General features: G+C 39.1%; 1 protein-coding gene across 2 annotated transcripts in view; it reads right to left on the reverse strand.

Moving 5' to 3' along the window:
• Positions 1 to 519: 519 nt before the first annotated feature.
• LOC127953308 (cdc42-interacting protein 4 homolog) overlaps positions 520 to 18,699 on the reverse strand; it is a 29,792-nt gene continuing 11,612 nt past the window's right edge. The window contains exons 4-15 of one of the 2 annotated variants that reach the window (XM_052552444.1): positions 18,391 to 18,538; positions 17,026 to 17,088; positions 15,928 to 16,032; positions 15,626 to 15,754; positions 15,361 to 15,507; positions 14,879 to 15,067; positions 11,864 to 12,028; positions 8,822 to 8,931; positions 8,468 to 8,600; positions 8,295 to 8,383; positions 1,998 to 2,122; positions 520 to 1,915 (exon numbers count right to left, since the gene is read on the reverse strand). In XM_052552444.1, coding sequence (XP_052408404.1) covers positions 1,764 to 1,915; positions 1,998 to 2,122; positions 8,295 to 8,383; positions 8,468 to 8,600; positions 8,822 to 8,931; positions 11,864 to 12,028; positions 14,879 to 15,067; positions 15,361 to 15,507; positions 15,626 to 15,754; positions 15,928 to 16,032; positions 17,026 to 17,088; positions 18,391 to 18,538 — 1,555 coding nt within the window. In that variant the 3' untranslated portion in view covers positions 520 to 1,763. The remainder of the gene's footprint in view (positions 1,916 to 1,997; positions 2,123 to 8,294; positions 8,384 to 8,467; positions 8,601 to 8,821; positions 8,932 to 11,863; positions 12,029 to 14,878; positions 15,068 to 15,360; positions 15,508 to 15,625; positions 15,755 to 15,927; positions 16,033 to 17,025; positions 17,089 to 18,390; positions 18,539 to 18,699) is intronic. The other variant, XM_052552445.1, reaches the window with a different exon arrangement.

Below are 18,699 nucleotides of genomic sequence, written 5' to 3' on the forward strand. Positions count from 1 at the left end.
AAATAATGTCTGTGGCTAAGAGTACTTGAGTTACGTTTTATTTTAATAACCCATCATAAATGTCCCTAAGTTCCCCCCTCAGGTTTTAGAACTGGAAACTGAGCAGATGTATTTAGCACTACTTATAATACTAAATGTTCACTTATGAGTTAAGGCTCGCTGTTGCTGCATTATTAGTCCATGAACATACTACCATTTTATTCCAAAGAGAATTAATTCCTATTAATCAGAGCTGACACTCTAAATATGGCAAGTACATTCAACAGCAATCTCCTCTTACCAGTAGACGACACTTGTTAGCTATTTAGCTATGAAAAGCAATGGCCTATTGTGATCATCAACATGTAATTATATATATATATATATATATATATATATATATATATATATATAGTATAGTATATAGTATTCATGTAAAAGTAGTTTAACTGCTGCTAGAAATAAACATTTCTTAAAAGGTATACAAATGTTGAAACATTGAGGATTGCACCAAAAAAGAAAAGAAAACGACAAGACAGCTTGTCAACTTGGACATTTATCAATAAAGACAATCATTAAAATAGCGTATTCTGAATATGGTACATACACAAAGTTGAAGGCACCTTGACTTAGCCAAACATTAACAGTTCTGCCTTGGACTTGTTCCAAGACAAACAAAACAAATGCTGAACACAGAGGCTCGAACCCTTGCTTTTAAAAATCTATTAACTATACAACCTTTAATCAAGAACAGAAAGCTATTAAGACAATAGTGGTGCTGTGATGCCTAAAATATATTATTTCATATATCTATATATGAAACTCCTAAATTTGCTTTTGTCACCTAAAATAGTTTTTCTTAACTGTGAGTACACGGTGCATTGTGATCTATCTGAAAAAGAAATTTGTGCAGTCAACTCTTATATAAATGTGATAACTTGTTTATTATACAAACACCTATTTATATACTTAATAAATTATATTTTTATTTCAACAAACTATTTATCGTACTACATATTCTTAGATTTGAGAAGTGAGGCTTTTTCTGCTGAGTGACACTCTGATTGTCATAATTTTGCTGTGTATGTTAACTTGTGTATTTGTGTAACAGTCTTAAAAATATAAAAAAAAGAAAGAAAAAAAAGAGGAGTTACTTATTACTTGGGAGCTCAGTATTTTCTAAAAACAAAAATGTTAGATCTTATTCACTCTTAGACGTGGTATTCTTGTTACTGCACATTTAAGAAAGCATATGCAACACTTACTGCTGTAAAACATAATTTTTGGCCACTCGGATCATCAAAGCAAATACTTCAAGTTAAAACGCTGCTGGATTTCTGCCAGCGGAGATAGTTACGCTTTTCACTCCAGACGCAGAATCACATCATCAAGTTGCAGATGGAAGATCTTGCTGAAGGACATGTTGAGTGGATCACGGTCAGACAAAATATCTCAGCTCTGTTGACAGACTGCTATTAAAAGTCACCATCAGAGTCACCAATGTGTCTGTTGGGCAATAGCTGCATTTACATGGCATCCTGCTGCATTGTTTTTCATGCATAATAAGGAGAAAAATGATTCCAACCTTCTCTACCTCATTTACTCACATAATACACACCCTGAGATACGCATTCATCCTTAGAGGAGGAGTGTATTTGCCCAATGTGCAGTGATTCCCCCTTAAATTATCCCTCTAAGAGGTGCAGCAAGTCATGGTGAGACACAAGTGGTAATAGTGTTTGGTATAGTGCATCTCTGCTGCAGCGAGTGGAAAGGGAATGAGGTCAATTATTAAGAGTGATGGTAGCATAAGAAGTTGGGATATAGCCCTCATCCCCGTTGTTCCGGCGCACTCGCGTCCATCCGTCTCCCTTATCCTCTTCCACTACAGACAGCACCTCCCCTTCCTGCATGGAGATGGTTCCCTCACTGGAGCCTGTGGACAGATGGAGGAGTCTCAGGGGAAAAGAGGTGGGTATGATCTTCGCAAACGCTCAGGCAAAACTGTATAATCATACCTGGGAAATTGTAGAGTGCTGTGCATTGACCAATAGGTGCAGCCAGTTCCTCTTCCTCAAAGTCATCATCAAATTCAGTGTAGATGACCTGGGAAGATTCGGTGTCATCTGAGATAGCTTCAGGACTGAAAAGAGCACAGGAAAATTCTGATCATGTAAACAGAATTCAAGCGTCATGACCGGATTCAAGCAATACAATGCCTAGAAACCTGAACGTGACAGCTGGCATGTGATTTGAACTCTATATTTATTTCTTTGCATAACCACATTACCAAGTAATTGTATAAAAATGGAAGGGGTCAAACGATGAAGAATAAAATCTTCACACATCTAACACTTTAGACTGTAAATGTAACAAATATAATGTGATTTTTTTTATAAACCCATTTCACTATACCTAATTTGTATTTTCTGTACCCCCGCTGTATCATCATAGAATTTGCTGGTAATTGTGAATAAACTTAAACTAACAAAAAAAAAAAAAAAAAAAAGTGAATGCCACCTCATGGTGCAATCCCAATAAGGCAAAAAACCACCCTCACAGACCTTTTCCTAGACTGTTCCCGGCTGGTGGAACGACGTGCCCATCTCAACTAAAGGAGGTGAGTCTTAAGCCATTTTCATCAATTAATCATTATCAATTACTACTAACACTTACCTATTTTTATTAGAATTTTTTTTTTTTTTTTGCCATTTTTCCCTTCATTTTGGTAGTACAGATCAGAACTGACAAAGAGAAGTGGGAGAGATATGGGGGGCAGGATCGGGAAATGTCCTTGAGTCTGGATTTAAACTTGGTACGCCCATAGCACAAGGGCCCTATATGTATCTGCGATGACTCGACTTAAAAACGGTGTTAGACTAACTGAGACTTGCCAAACTACTTATAAGAAGTATAATGCTTCCCTCTTGTTTGTCTGCTTGCTTCTATTGTTCTCCTCATTTGTAAGTCGCTTTGGATAAAATTGTCTGCTAAATGGTTAAATGTAAATGGATACAAGGTCTTATGCAAATTGCCCCAAAGTCAAATTGTGAATTTTTAAAATGAATTCTAGGACTGTAGGATAGTGACAGATTCATGTTCAGTAACATGGAAATAAAACAAGAAACATACTGACTTCAAAATCTTTTCAAGTTTGTCTGCTCCAGTTATGTAATGTTTGATTATTTATGTGATATTTTTAGATTTTATTTAAAATCAGAGCATAAAAACGAGAGTCTCATGACCTGCATTTTGCAATTCCCTGCAGTCTTGTGTGCTGTTCTGAAGTACACAAATGAAAACGAGTTGATTAAATTATAATATAGAATTAAAGCTGCAAGCAGCGATGAACGGGCCCTCGCACCCGGGCTCACCGCCATCGTGTGGCTTTAGTAAAAAGGTGAACGTTGAGAAATATGCATTTAAACTCATAAACATAAGTGCAATATATCAAAGTTCATTCCATATGTGTGCCAATCTTCCTGTTGCCAGCAGGTGGCGCTATCTTTATAATGGAATATTGGCCTTCAGATGTGTTCAAGCCAGGACCCTTATCACACATGTGAAGTTTGGGCAAGATCGGACATTTTATGCCTGAGTTATAACATCTTTTATTCCCATGGCGAGACATCGAACTTCGTCATGGCGTCATGGACACGCCTTTTAACAAAAACTCAAGATCTTCACAACTAAACATCACACAGGTCTTTAGATTAGACTGACCACAAAAAAGACATTAATGTCATAAAATTTCTAGGAGTAGTTTGTCACAGTGTAAAATATGTCACTTCCTGTTGCCAATAGGTGGCGCTATGACTATAACTGAATATTGGCATGTAGATCTGTTCAGGTCAAGAGTCTTATCAAACATGTGAAGTTTGGGGCAGATTGGACATTGTATGTCTGAGTTATGGCACAATAATTTTTCATGGCGAATCATAGAAATTTGTCAGGCCGCCACGGACACGCCCTTTAACAAAACCTCAATTCCTTCGCAATTTAACATCACAAAGGGCTTTAGATTACAATGACCAAGTTTGGTGTTGATCTGAATAAATCTATAGGAGGAGTTTGTTAAAATACAACCACTGAAAATGGCAAAAACAACACCAATTTTGCAGGGAAAATTAAAAATAACCGACTTCCTGTTGGGATCCGGATTTCGTACCAAGAGACTTTTTTGTAGGTATTGGAGGGTTACATGTGTGTACCAATTTTTGTACATGTACGTGAAACATAGCTCGAGGCGCACTCCGTTGAAAGTGTATAGGTGGCGCTATAGAGCCCTTCTGCCACACCCGGTGGAATATTGGCCTGCAGATCTGTTCAGGCCAGGACTCTTATCACACATGTGAAGTTTGGGGAAGAACGGACATTTTATGCCTGAGTTATAACATCTTTTATTCCCATGGCGAGACATCGAACTTCGTCGCGGCGCCATGAACACGCCTTTTAACGAAAACTCAAGATCTTCCCAACCGAACATCGCACAGGCCTTTAGATTAGACTGACCACAAAAAAGACATTGATGTCATAAAATTTCTAGGAGTAGTTCGTCTCAGCGTAAAATATGTCACTTCCTGTTGCCAATAGGTGGCGCTATGACTATAACTGAATATGGTCGTGTCAAACTGTTCAGGACAGGAGTCTCATCAAACATGTGAAGTTTGGGGCAGATTGGACATTGTATGTGTGAGTTATAGCAACTTCATTTTTCATGGCGAATCATCGAAATTCGCCAGGCCGCCACGGACACGCCCTTCAACGAAAACTCAAGATCTTCGCAATTTAACATCGCAAAGGCCTTTAGATTAGGCATACCAAATTTGGTGTTGATTTGAAGAACTCTCTAGGAGGAGTTCGTTAAAATACAACATATGGAAATGACCAAAATTACACAAAATATGCTCATAATATTAAAAATAACCGACTTCCTGTTGGGTTTAGAATTTCGCTCCAAGAGTCTTTTTTGTAGGGATTGGTGTGTTACATATGTGTGCCAATTTTCGTGCATGTACGTGAAACATAGCCGGAAGGCTGTTGATTTTCTTGGTATAGGTGGCGCTGTCGAGCCATTTTGCCACACCCTCTTCTGAATCCTATATCAGACGAAAATTTTCACCAGGTTTGACGCGTGTGCAAAGTTTCATGACTTTTTGAGCATGTTAAAGCTCTCAAAAATGCGATTCATTCGGGAGAAGAAGAAGAAGAAGAATAATAATAAATATAGCTGCAAGCAGCGATGTCGGGCTCAAGCCATCAGTGCAACCCCACCCCGGTGGCATCAGGATAACTGTGCCCAGCGGGCATAAGCATTTACAGTAACCCTCTGACAATCAGTTTTAAGGGATGCGGCAGTTAAAGGGTTAATCCGACCAATCTAGACTTTGAAATCACATACACAGAACAATATATATAACTTTAGTAACACTTTATTTTAATATTTATAAAAAATGTATAAGGTGTGCATTGTAGCTGACACCTATATGAACACATTACAATCGCTTTGTGACTGCAAGTCTTTCTTCTCAAATGCTATTGAGCTTCAAATTTGCATGTGAGCCCATGTGAAAAAGTAGCATAATTTACATATGACTTACAGTTTGTTGTAATAAATATCAAACATTCAATTTAATTGTGCATTATAGCTGTCACCTAGATGAACAATTACAGTTGTTTTTATGACTGTAAGTCATTCTCTTCAAATGCTACTGACGTTAGAAAAGTGTATAACAATATCACATGTAACTTTAGAGACCGGCCCTAAATTTGAGACTCTAGAAAGTCCAATGTCAAGACAACTTTATGCCTGTTTTATTTTCTTTAGTTTTCTTTTCTCTGTGCCGGATTGCTGATGTCCTATACCCAGGCATAGATGTCCATCCATCAATTACGAACATTCAGCCGCAAACATGAGGTGTGAGCGGTCGCGAGCGCGGATGGGAGAATGGCGCATGTTTTTTTTTTTGTTTTTTTTTTGAGCAACTGGGATGGTGCCCCCTCTGGGAGTTGGTGCCCTACGAAGACTGCATACTATGTTATACTGCATAATGTTAACAAATTAGACATTATTTTACAGTGTTACCAAATCCTTAAATAATGTATTAGTGTTTTGTAATGATTTTAATGACCTATAAGCATTTGTGAAATAGTTTTGCTTGCATTGCAGCTTTATCTGTCAGTTGAAGAGTTTTACTGTTACATCCATGAGATTAATAAATGTCATGTCACGTCACAGGTTGTCATAGGTCAGTATCAAATGAGTTTGAAATTATTATTTGCAGCACAAATTAGGGTTCTTAGGATGTTTTTAAATCCCTAAAACTGTCAGAAAAGGATAAGGCCTAAGAGATTTCTTAACCTGTAATGTAAGGAAAAAACACCACCATTAGCAACAACAAAAACAATAACAATTTAAAATACAATTTTTTTTTTCCTGATTATTAAAGGGATGATTAGGTCTCTCTCTCTCTCTCTCTCTGCCAGACAGCCCCTCCCTACAGTCCACACACACTGTCACAGTCACCAACCCCCTCACACTCCCCCTCCCTCTCAGGGTGGCCAGGGTGGCCAGAGTGAGATCATGTCAGTTGAGAAGTCTGACAGTTTTTTAATTTTCTTTTATCCATACAGTGTTGTAAAGTCGTGAAACTATGCATATTTCCTCAGAATGATTTGATCTTTGTATAAAAAAATGCTTTGAAGTGTTTGGAAGCTGCAATTTAAACATACAAGACAATTAATGTTTCCCTTTTTACTGTCATTTCAAAAATTCACCACGACAAAACCGTTCAAGCTAACCAAAATCCGTTCGCAATTTAAGTTCCTCAATGGTTTTTCTTCATGTAGACAAAGTTTGGTGTGTATAGTGTACTTCCCCTGTGAGGAGTATGCATTAATTCACAACTGTAAAATCTCAAAAATACACATTCAAATCAAAATAGCCGACTTCCTGTTGATCGTAGCTTATGACTGTGAATTAGAAAGTTGTCCGTCTTGATTAGAACAATTTATGTACCAAGTTTTGTGTCTGTAGCTAAAACTAACCCCCCCACTTTTGACAAAAGGTGGCGCTATAGCGTGCCTCCTTCACGCCCTTTTAAAAGCTTTTGCCATTGTCTAGCTATCAATAATACCGATATGTATTTTGAGTTTCATGTAAGTCTGAGCTTGTTGTCTGCCTCAAACTCACCATAACAGAACATTCAAGTTTGACACGTTGCCATGGCAACGCCATATTAGATATCAATATCCCCACAACAGATTTACACCGGCCGTGTTTTGTCATTATTCTGATGAAGTTTTAAGGAAATCGAGTAAAAATAAGATGCTAAATTCAAAACATTTTGAAAATGACTCACTTCCTGCTGCCAGTTGGTGGCGCTATAACGTTGACTCTTAATAGTCACATATATACGATCGGTATCATACAACGAACAAACCAATGAAGTTTGATCAAATTCAGGAAATGTATGTGGACGTTATTAGACATTTCCTGTTTCTCATTTCTCGCCATAATTTCAACGCCTCACCACGGGCAAACCGTTCGAGATATCAAAAATCCCCTCGCAATTTTTCATCCCCAATGTCTTGAGATCATGTTCACCGAGTTTCGTGACGAACGGGTTGAAAACCTCAGAGGAGTATTTCAAATTCCAGAGCATGCTTTTTTTAAACAGCCCTGAATAGTTGACTTCCTGTTGGGCGGAGCCTAAGACATAAAGTGTGAAAGTTGTTCGGCTTAATGAGATCTATAAGTGTACCGAGTTTCATATAAATACATGCAAGTGTGTGTGAGCTATGGTTCAAGATTTCTGAAGGTGTTCCAGGGGGCGCTGTAGAGTCCCTGTGCCACGCCCGGGTCCCAGCCTCTGCAGCATCCTGATGGCCGCAGATTCCAATGTGTGTGCCAATTTTTAAGAGTTTTTGAGCATGTTAAGGCCCCTAAAAACCCCCGGAAGGTTTAATAAAAAATAAAAAAAATAATAATAAGAAGAATAATCCTTAGAAGAACAATAGGGCTCTTCGCCCCTTCGGGCTTGAGCCCTAATAAACAAAGCAGATACAAGAGGGTCCTCGCACCTCGGTGCTCGGGCCCTAATTACAAGTAGTGAATAAAATGGTTGTCTATGGTATTTCCTCAAGAGTGTAGTAGGAAAACAACATGCAAGTCTTAGTTTATTGCAAACATGCTGATAACTTGTATATAAGAAACAACCCAATTGCTCAGAAGCATATAAACCTCTTATTCAGAATAAGCTTAATCAGAATACACACCATAATCAGAAAATCATGTTGGTTAAAATCAAACTGACCTGCTGGGGTTAGGAGCACCGTTATTGTTCAGAGAGTGTGTCGAGTATCGTATCGAGTCTCCTCGGCCCCCTGCTTCTGCGAGCCAGGACTGCCAAACAAACCAAGACACCAGTGTGTTAAGAAAAGTCTTTATGAACCGTATAAAGATTTACAGGGAGTGTTAAACGGAAACCTCATATTTGTTGAGTTCTCCTCTCAGTCTCTCCATGTTTTGTGCCGTCTGAGTGATCTGAGGTGCCAAACTGGCAGGATCCCCCATCTGAGGGTTCTTTTCATAGACATCTTTCATTTTATCCAGAGCCTCACTGCACAGACACATAAATAGATTTATTTAAGATCTTGATCGTAACAGAGAAAGACAAAGAACAAACAGATACAGTTACTAGCGGCTCTCAACACCACTGATTCCTCCGAGACCGGAAGAGCTTAGTAAACAAAACCCAGACCTCGGCAACCCTGTGGATTCAGCTGTGGCCGGTTGTCATGGCGATAGTTGTCGGAGAGACGGCACGGCAAGGTGACTCACCTCTGATCAGTCTCCTTCTGCAGCTCCTTGCTGATGTCATCGATCTTCTGCTGCAAGCGTTTCCTGCGCTGCTCAGGAGGAAGATGGGTGAAGCCCTCGGTGTCCACAGGCTGAGGAGATGGGCAGGGAGAGAGTCACTCACAGAGATGCACACAAACAAAGAAACAGCCACCCCTCCAACACCACAGTGTACCCTCCAAGCAGTGACAGACGTGAACCAGAGAGCCCACAGTGAGACTTCAGGTTTACAAAAGGAAAAGCTGTAGTGTAACAATTTACCACCAGGGTAACTACACCGCCTGATATAACTGTTGCACTTAAACACAACAGGATGAGTGCTTTAACAAGTTTTGCAATACATTTTTCATGTGTGACAGGTAAGTCAAGGAGAAATGCTTAAATAAGTGATAAATAAACCGTTTACTCAAAGGAATGATCTGGGTTAAATAAAATTGCACTTTTAGAAGACCTTTTATAAAGAAGCAATGTGAAGCTAATATGGAATATTCAACAAAATGTCACGTATTTGCTTAAGTAAAAAAAAAAAAAACTAATCAGATTAGGACTACTGTTCTAGGTTGTATGAAGATCTGGTCATGCTACATTATTGTAATGGACACTTCGCAGGGAGTTTGACTGACAGGCAATCGAACCGATCACAATGCCGAACCTGCCATTTTTGTCGGACAGGAGATTAGATTAACGTCTGTGGACTTGAACTTGAAAAATTGTGTGTATTGAGATCTTTCTATGGCTGATGTTCATTCTGATGTTCATTCATGTTTATTTTATGCTATAACTATTAAGTGTAAAAAGATGATCAGTTCATGTGGGTCTTTGTGAAGGGTCAACTGATGTCTACAGAGTTTGCTCCATTTATAGTGTGTGACTTGAGTTATGTATCAATGCATAGAAAAGTAGAATTTAGTTTTGTTGCAAGGGCTTGGCATATGTGTACAACCGAATTCAGTCTTTTTAAGTATACTTCCATTTGCTAGCATACCTTAAAACTGGTGATCAACACCAGCACAACAGAAAGTTTGGGTCTAAAACCCAGTTTCTATCAGCGTAGTACTCGCATAGCCAGATCTGTGCGGATTAACTTTTCTGTGCTTGGTAGTTTGGTCACAAAGTGGCAACATCATTGGCAGCCCGTTGTTTCACATGGTTGAAACAAAAACAGACAAGACGTTGAGAGATCCTTGTGGTGTGAGGGGCTTAAAAGAGACATAAAACTAGTTAAAAAAAAAAACCAAAGACTGACGACAAATAGTGCAGACACTAGACTGGGATTAAACTAGCGTCAAGTGCTTTTTTGAGCATGCGTTTGCTTCAAAACTGAAGTATACTTTGGACATTAATGTGTTTACTTGCTTTAGATATTGAGGTTGGATATAACTTTGAACAGGCAGGTTCACTAGCCTAATGCTAATACTTGATAACAATGTTAAAATAATGGCTATACTACAAAAAAAATTACATTTCATATTTAAGCATTTATTCACATAGTGCTGTAGACTTGCCATTTAGACATCTACCGTAAGTGTATTACGGTTTTGTTTGTTTGTTTTTTGAGGCAAATGAGGTAAATAGAGTTAAAGGTCCATTTAACCTGGAATATTCCTTTGAAGAACCCTTGATTAATTTAAACCACATGCAAAAATGTATCTATGCAAAAGATAAACATATCCAATACTGAACACCATAACAGCCAGAATCAGTGCAAAGATTCTTTGCTTTGCAGTGTCTCACCCTGGAATTGCTTGTCATTGTTTAAAAGGCATGATGGATAGTGTACTGTAAATTAACCCAGAGGCTGCAGTGCCTTTCATTAAAAATGGCCACCTCTACAATAGCGAATTATAGAAAATCTGTAATTTTCAGTGAAGATGTGGAGGTGGTCATATTATGTGAAATCCTCACAGGCCGAAAATGATCTCATAAAAACAGAGGAACTGAAATAAACAAGTACACGGCATGTACGGCCCACACCACTTTAAAATGATTACCGTGAGCTTCTCTGGAGTAAACTGAGGAAGAGAGATATAAACAGACAGTGTTTTAAAAGCTGCCATCACACTAGCCGAATTTCGAAGTTTCTCTCATGCAGGTCACTTCACTTTTGTGCAGTATCACATCTCACAAAAGCAGCTCTAACCACACACACAGTAACAAACACTAGTTTCAGAGTTTCAGATTTCTGGGTGACTTGCTTCTTCTTTAATTCAACTGATCCTGAAGTATCAATGCAATATCATAGGTAAAAGAATCATGATGCATTATTTTATTGGCACAGCCCTATAGTAAGTCTGCAGGATCCATGTGTCAGTGAACATTTAGCGGATTCACCAATCTGATTCACTGACTTGCAATTTGTCCTCCTCAAATCACATCCAAACAGCACAGATGTTGACTGTCGACTGTGATTGTGTAAACATGCATTTTTCTGTGGTTCGCCCTAAACTTATGACTAATAATATAAGAATGCAGAAGCAGAACAGTCTATTTTTATTCAAAGTAAGTCATGTTTTCACAGAAGCTGACAAGCACTGCCAGTATATACGAGTATACTACAAGCCCCAGAGGGACAAACACACATCACGCTGACTTAAAGGAGAAAGTTACTGCATGCACTACATTCTAATTCACTCTGACAACTCGTTACATTGCATGGTGCTCCTGGTCTTATTTCAAGAAGCTTTATGTTGATTGCTACCAATATAGGACAATTAAATGCATGGGAATGAGAGAGAAATGTCAGAAGCAGTCGTTTAGTCGGTCACCGAGCTACATTTCTCAAACGGCGAGCATGAAAGAATCACTGACAAAAGAGGGTGAGATTTCAGCAACAGGTGAGTTAACTAGTTGTGACGTCAGCCTTAAATGTGTGGCAGGAATACGTGAAGTTCTGGTGCTGTTGTGACTAAAGATTAGTAGTGAAAGAGCTGTGATTTCTAATTCATTGTGACCACTACTCAGACCCAGATCAGTGCTGCTGACCACCTTAAAGAGACAGCAGTTTGCTTCATCCCTCACACTCACCGTTTTCTTGAGGGTCCGGAAGGAAGAGATTCGGGGTTTAACTGTCTTATTGATTTCCTTCAAACAGTACGACAGGGGATCCCGGCCAAACTTGGGGGAGGGGGGTCCGTTAGCGGGCGAGGGGTTGGGGGGTGTGGATAAAGGACTGGGTGAAGATGAGGGCAGCTGGGACAGACATCAGACACAAACCAAGAGGGACACAGGGACAGAACAGCAGGAGAGGGATTGTGGGAAGGATAGGGAAGGGTAAAAACAAACAAAAAACACAAATGACAAGGGAAAAGAAAGAGACACCATCAAACACCTCAAAGCAACATCAAAACAGCAACGAGGACAACACTGGAGCAACCTCAGCAAGAGCCAAGGGAAGCAAGACAAAGAATAACCAAACCCAAATCCACAAGCCCCGACAACCAGATGAAGAAGCAAACAATGGCTCCATCAGAAAACAATCATTGGCCTTGTTCAATGGATCATGTGGCTTTCAAGTGATGTTGGAATGATTGTGAAGATGAGATGAATGCGCATGAATGGCACCACAAAACTTTTCAAGTTAAGGTCATGCCAATTACACTACCATGGTGAAGCTAATTGTTATTTGTCATAACTAAGTTTATATAAACTGTTAATGTATATCAGTACAAACTACACAAATCAATTCCCTGAATCCACTGATCTTCACTTCATTGCGCTAGTTCTACAAAGTGTCCAGTGTTTGTCAGAAAAAAAAAAAAAATTACAGAGAAATTACACCAAAATATCTACTTAATTTCAACCAAAATCACTTGAATGCACATTATATTCAATTAACTATAGCCAAACTTATGAGAATCTCCCAGGAGAATTGGTGCTGTTCGCGGAGTAAGAATCACCAAATGTAAAGAATCTCCAAATCAGAGCTGCCATTACGTATTATTCCCCATCCCATTATGGATCTAACAAGTGGAGCCACTTTTTGCCAAATCAACATTCAGAGGCTTCTGTTGGACTACATAGCAACAACAATGCCTGAACTTGAAAGGAGTCCTAATATTACAGTGAATTCGCTATGTATTACTAGCTCTGTTGCAGAACCAAGCCAGCTGTCTACAGGCGCAACCTTACAGATGAATCTACAGTTCACAGTTCATTTCAAAAGAAGGCTAAACTACTAGTTATTCTAATAAGCACAAAAAGTATCTGAATAACACAAGTAACTAATGCTCAAAGCTTCATATAAGGAATCTGTCATTAGCTGGTTGCTTAGCTAAAAACTTCCTATCCTAACACTAAACTTATACTGGATGAAATCATGCATTAATTAGATGGAATTATCTATTTTTAAATATACATATATAAAATCTGGGATTATTGTTGTAGAATAAATGTGATTCTGCTTTCAATCATGACCAAAATTACACGTCTTACATGGCAGCATAATATTGTTCCCTTACTTTTTAGGATAATTTTTACATCGGGTGAAACAGAGTAAATAAGTTTCATCCTGATTCAAGAAAGAAAAAAAAAAGCTTTAAATCTAAAATTGTTCCGAACAATCCACCACAAATTTTTGGGTAAACAAATGAAAGCTTGGCACTAAAAATAAGTATTTCCCCATAAATTGGTTTTAGCTTCTCAACATCGTGACTGTCTCAGCCGGAAAGGAAACATGCACAGTGAGCAAAAAGTGAAGCAACAAGGAATAAAGGAAGATGTTTGATCTTAACTACTAAGGGTAGAGGAAGAAGGAAGCAGATTTGAGGTGCAACTTTGGTAGGCACAACAAAAACTCTGTAATAACTAACACGCAAGACAAAAAAATGTGAAAAGGGCCTTTTTAATGTGTTGAAGAAGCAGGAAACTAGATTTTTGGAGAAGCAGGAAATTGTTAATAATATAATATTCCTAGAAAACTTCAGACTTACATAGGCCTCTGGGACAAATCCTACGCAGGGCTCTGAATCATCACATGACTGAAGAGAATGTTTTAGTAATGCTTTGCCTCCTACCCTCATTTTAAGAGGATTTATCACCTTAACAACTTAACCAGATGCAACCGAGCATCTATCCTGATGGCACACGGTGCACAAAAGTGTCATTGTGATGGGACTGAAGGATATATTATATAGCATATAATAGCAGTAGTGTGTGTGTTAAGGCCCATGGCAGAGAGAGAAGTGTCCCAAAGAAAAGCACAGACGCAGCAGAATGAGCACGGAGTCACATGCTGAGCTAAACAACAGAGCTGGAGGCTTTTCCATCAGCCCCTCACAGCCAAATAGCCATGCAAAGTGTGCATACAGGAAAACCATAAGGATCTTGTTTGGGTACGTAAGAGAGATTGAGAGTAAGGGGTGAGAAAGGGTCAAGGCGGATTGAACCATCATGCATCGTTCAACTGTGGCAGGGAGACAAATGGCGCAAGAAACCATAGCTTTGGATCTAATACCTTTTCTAGTCAAACCTCTCAAAGACCGATCGATTTCTTGTCCTCAAATAGTCTCAAAACCTTTTAGACTGTGACTCTTCTCTCTCATCTTACAGTGAATAAGTGTCCAATCCAGCTCCTTGAAAGGCCACTTTCCTCTAGACATTAGCTTTAGTAAACTTGAACCAATTATTCAAGGTTGCTAGAATCTTCCAGAAAAGTGTGTTGGAGCTAAACTTGGGATGGTGGTCCTACAGGAGCAGGATTGGACACCACTCCAAGGATATGTACTGTAGAACCCTGCTGGAAAAATGTTACTGGAGATAAAACTCTGAAGAATGGAGCCCTTCAGGAGCAGAATTGGACAGACCTGATGTAGATGGTGGAGCATGTGGACTACCAGGAGTTGGGACTAAAGTCTACCTGGTTCAAGCTGGTAGATCAGCATGGACAAGCTGATGGGATCTGGTTGAGTCGAGCAAATTCAAAAGCTTTGGCAACCTTTGGCAGGGCTTTTCCAGCAGGGTAAAAGACAACTTTCCATCTCCACACAAATCAAATCAATTTCATCAGAAGGAGCTCTACCTTCAGAGAGCAGTGAAGCCTACCTTGCTCTTCTTATTGAACAACCGGAATGTTTTATTCTTGTTCTTGCTGAGCAACTCTAGAGGACCTTTAGGAGTGCTCAGGCTGCTGTCCGAGGAGGCCCGATTGATGCCCTGACTGTAATCCTCAAACTCCACATCTCCTGGTCTCTCAAAGCCAGACTTGTGTTGCTCTATAAGAACCAAAGAGTCCTGAAATAACACAGAAAAGTGTTAGCAAATCAATGTCTTAGCTTGCAAAGGGTTTATGCTTAATGGAAGGTTGTCCGATCCTTCCCCCAAAGAGCCAATGTCCGGTCAAGATTAGCTCCAACCTGCCTGATCACATTTACCTGGAAATTAATGATCTGGTTCAGATTTGTTCAATCAGGATTGAAGCTGAATTCTGTAGGGTAGTGGCCTTCCCAAAGCAGGATTGGACACCCGTGGTTTATTGAGAGCAGGAAACAAAAGTGATTTTCTTAAAAACACAATAGAGAACTCACATTCCTCTCGTTGACATTCGTGCCAGCTCTGGATATGCCCTCCAGACACTTCCCGATGATGGGCATGACGTGACGCTCAGTGTCTGCAAATAGGATGTAACCTTGCGACAACATTTTGATACGCCGTTCATCCATGTCCTGCAGCCTCTACAGCGAACAAACATGCATACAGATATCAGTATGCACTCTGCAAAGGAGCATTCCTACAGTAAGCTGAGAGGATCAAATGTGCCTCAACCTGTTAAAACTGAGGCATGTGTCTTACATTGAAAATAAGAGGCATCTCCGTGAAGTAGAACTGATTCTGTTCTTTGTTGTACTTCTGAAGTTGTAAAGCGTAGTCGTTTTTACACTCCTCTGCTATGTGCGTTCGCATATGCGCCTGCTGTTTGGCCTACATTCACACGCAGAAGTAAAGATAAAGTTTAATCAGACACGCATACATAAAGAGGAAGAAGGAAACAACAATAATGCATTTGGATATGAGGGAAATGAGATGGTGGGATGGGAGATGTGCATGCAAGGGAGTGGCAAGACCTGTAAAACCTTTTGGCGCAACATAAATACCTTTTCCACATCGGCTTTGGTGGCATTGAGGTCCTGATCGGTTTTCTCTGCATGTTGAGCCGCCTTCTCTGCTTCTCTCCACTCCCTCTCAAATCGCTTCTTACTCTACCATGAAAATAACATCCAGAACATGAATAAAAGCATTTTCATACACAATGCTCTTATTTGCAGCCATAACAGGGGTATTGTCAACCAAAATTATGATTGTGTCTGCATTTTCCTTGCATGTTTTTCCAAATCTATATCACTTTCTATCTTCCACAGGCATATCAATGCTGGCTATGTGAAATACAGCAAAGGCTTTTGGTGCCACTGAATTCAAGCTCACTTAAAATGCACTATGAGCCATTCAACATACAGAACATTCCTGTAAGCTTCAGATAACATCATATTTCTATTTTTAAATTAATATGATCAATTGGGAATGCATTGTGTTTAAAGGGATAGTTCACCCAAAAATTCTGTCATCGATTACACACCCTAATGTCATTCCAAACCCCTAAAACCTGTCCATTTTCTGTTCACAAATTAAGATATTAAGGACATTGTTAAAATAGTCCATGTGACATCAGTGATTCAACTATAATTTCATGAAGCTAGAAAATACTTACTGTGGGCGAAGAAAATTAAAGTATTACTTTTATTCAACAATTTCTCAAAATGAGGGTGACTAATTAATGACAGAAGTTTCATTTTTGGATGAACTATCCCTTTAAAAGGTGTCTAAAATATCTGCTCATTGCTAACTGGAAAATATCAGCTGCTTCAAGAGTATTTGAATGTGTGTGTGTGTGTGTGTTTACACTCCTGATCCTCACCTGACCAAACACAATGGCCACAGAAACGATCGGTAAACAATCACTATCAATCCCCCGATACAACCCCACACTGAGCAGAAACAATAAAGACAAAAGAGCACTCTCCCCACAGTCAGCGTTTACGCCACAAAGAGACTAGCAAAGAGCAAGCCTTTGACAGGGATGTAAACTCATCAAGCGCAGTCTGATCTGGTGGTTCAACGACACGCTCAAAGATACTGTAAGAGACACAACACCACAACAGAGTCTCCATCACAACCTGTCACAGAGAGAAACTTACGTTGTCAAGCTGCTTGAAGGTGCCCTCCAGAGACTGCTGTGCTTTCTTGGCTTCTAACAGATGCTGCACATTACAGAGAAAGAGAGAGTGGAATCATGGTCAGTGTGCTTTGGGCTTTCAGACATAAAATAAACACATCCAGATTTTTACATTTTCTGAAGAAAAATATGAGTGCTGCTTGCCTCAACATGAAGTCCAAGTTTAAAGTTTGCACAAAATGTAAATTAACTTTTATATATTTATGTATCTTTTCTAAATGCATGTTATATTTTCAGTGTGGGTCTTTGTAACATTGAATATAGGCCTGGGTGATAAAACGGTCTCTGTATTTATCGATGGTACATTTTCATTGATAACAATATATATAGAGCACAATATAGGCCAAACCAAAAGTTTCCTGAAGACTTATTTAAACTGTAAATAAAACATTAAAAAGGAGATATGTTTACATTTTATTTTGTGTGACACAATAAAACAAAAGATTACTTGGTTTTTTGTATTAATAAATTGCGTAAAATAAAAATACAGTGGGTAAAATATGTTTCTATTGCTAAAAGTTAAAAAATATATATAAAAAAGTAAATTATTATCAGTTTTTCCAGGGTCTTGCTATTCGGTTGCTAAGATGGTTTGGATTTTCATTATTATTATGAAGCTCCTTAGGTGCTGTGAAATGACATTATTATGCGTTTGCTGCTAATCTGAGTGTTTTATTATATTGTCATGCGGTTGCCAAGTCATATACAAGCAGTTGCTAGGGTGTAAGTTTATTGGCCCACCTAAATGTCATTCTTAGCTCTAGATACTCAGGTCCCTCCTTCTTTGTACATCTATATGATTTTTTCCACCCATTTAATTATCTGACAGGAAAAATAATGTCACTTACAAAAAATTACAATTGCACACTTCTTTCAAACCAAGTGTATAAGTCGAATGTATTATTCATGTCTGTAGCAGAACCAGTATAATACTCTTAAGGTTAGTCATTTGTTCAAATCCCTAACTTTTAGTATGTGCAATGCTAATAGTGATGTTTGCCTTATGAAGCACTAACAATAAAACAGTATCCCATCAATTCTGAGTGACAAACAAGAGGAGACAGCTGAGGTTATACGCCGAGCCTCGACTGTTCTTTATGAAGATCACCAAAGCATTCCTCTGACAGTGTGGCACAAATCAAAATGAGGCTTCCACCCCCAAAAGACTCGAATGTTTCTTCTCAAACAAGCAGTGTGACGTGTTCTCCACCACCTCTCCTTCATTCCCACAATCCCCCTCTCTGCGTCCTTCTCGGCCCTCTGTCCCACAGCATGTTTTATTTTAAGCCTGGCCCAGTTTCTCCGTCTGCCTCTCTCATTCTCTCACCGTCTTGCGCTCCTGTTTGAGCTCCTGCAGGTACTTTGTGAGCTCGATGCAGATATTGATCATCATGTTCTCAGCGATCAGCTCCCTCTGGCCCGCATAGTCGTTCATCTCATTCAGGATGTCCAGAAAGGCCTGGTGATTGGAGAACCTAAAGAAAAGCAACACAAGTGAGACAAAATGTGTATGGGTAGTAAACGTGACCTTTTCAGTCATTTGGGGTTAATGCCATTTTAAAAATCACTTAACTTATGAATCATTCTTTTTTAGAGCAATTTGGGAACTGGTTTGACAAAAAACACTCCCCAAATT

The sequence above is a fragment of the Carassius gibelio genome, chromosome B3, assembly GCF_023724105.1.
Source record: "Carassius gibelio isolate Cgi1373 ecotype wild population from Czech Republic chromosome B3, carGib1.2-hapl.c, whole genome shotgun sequence".
Taxonomy (NCBI): domain Eukaryota; kingdom Metazoa; phylum Chordata; class Actinopteri; order Cypriniformes; family Cyprinidae; genus Carassius; species Carassius gibelio.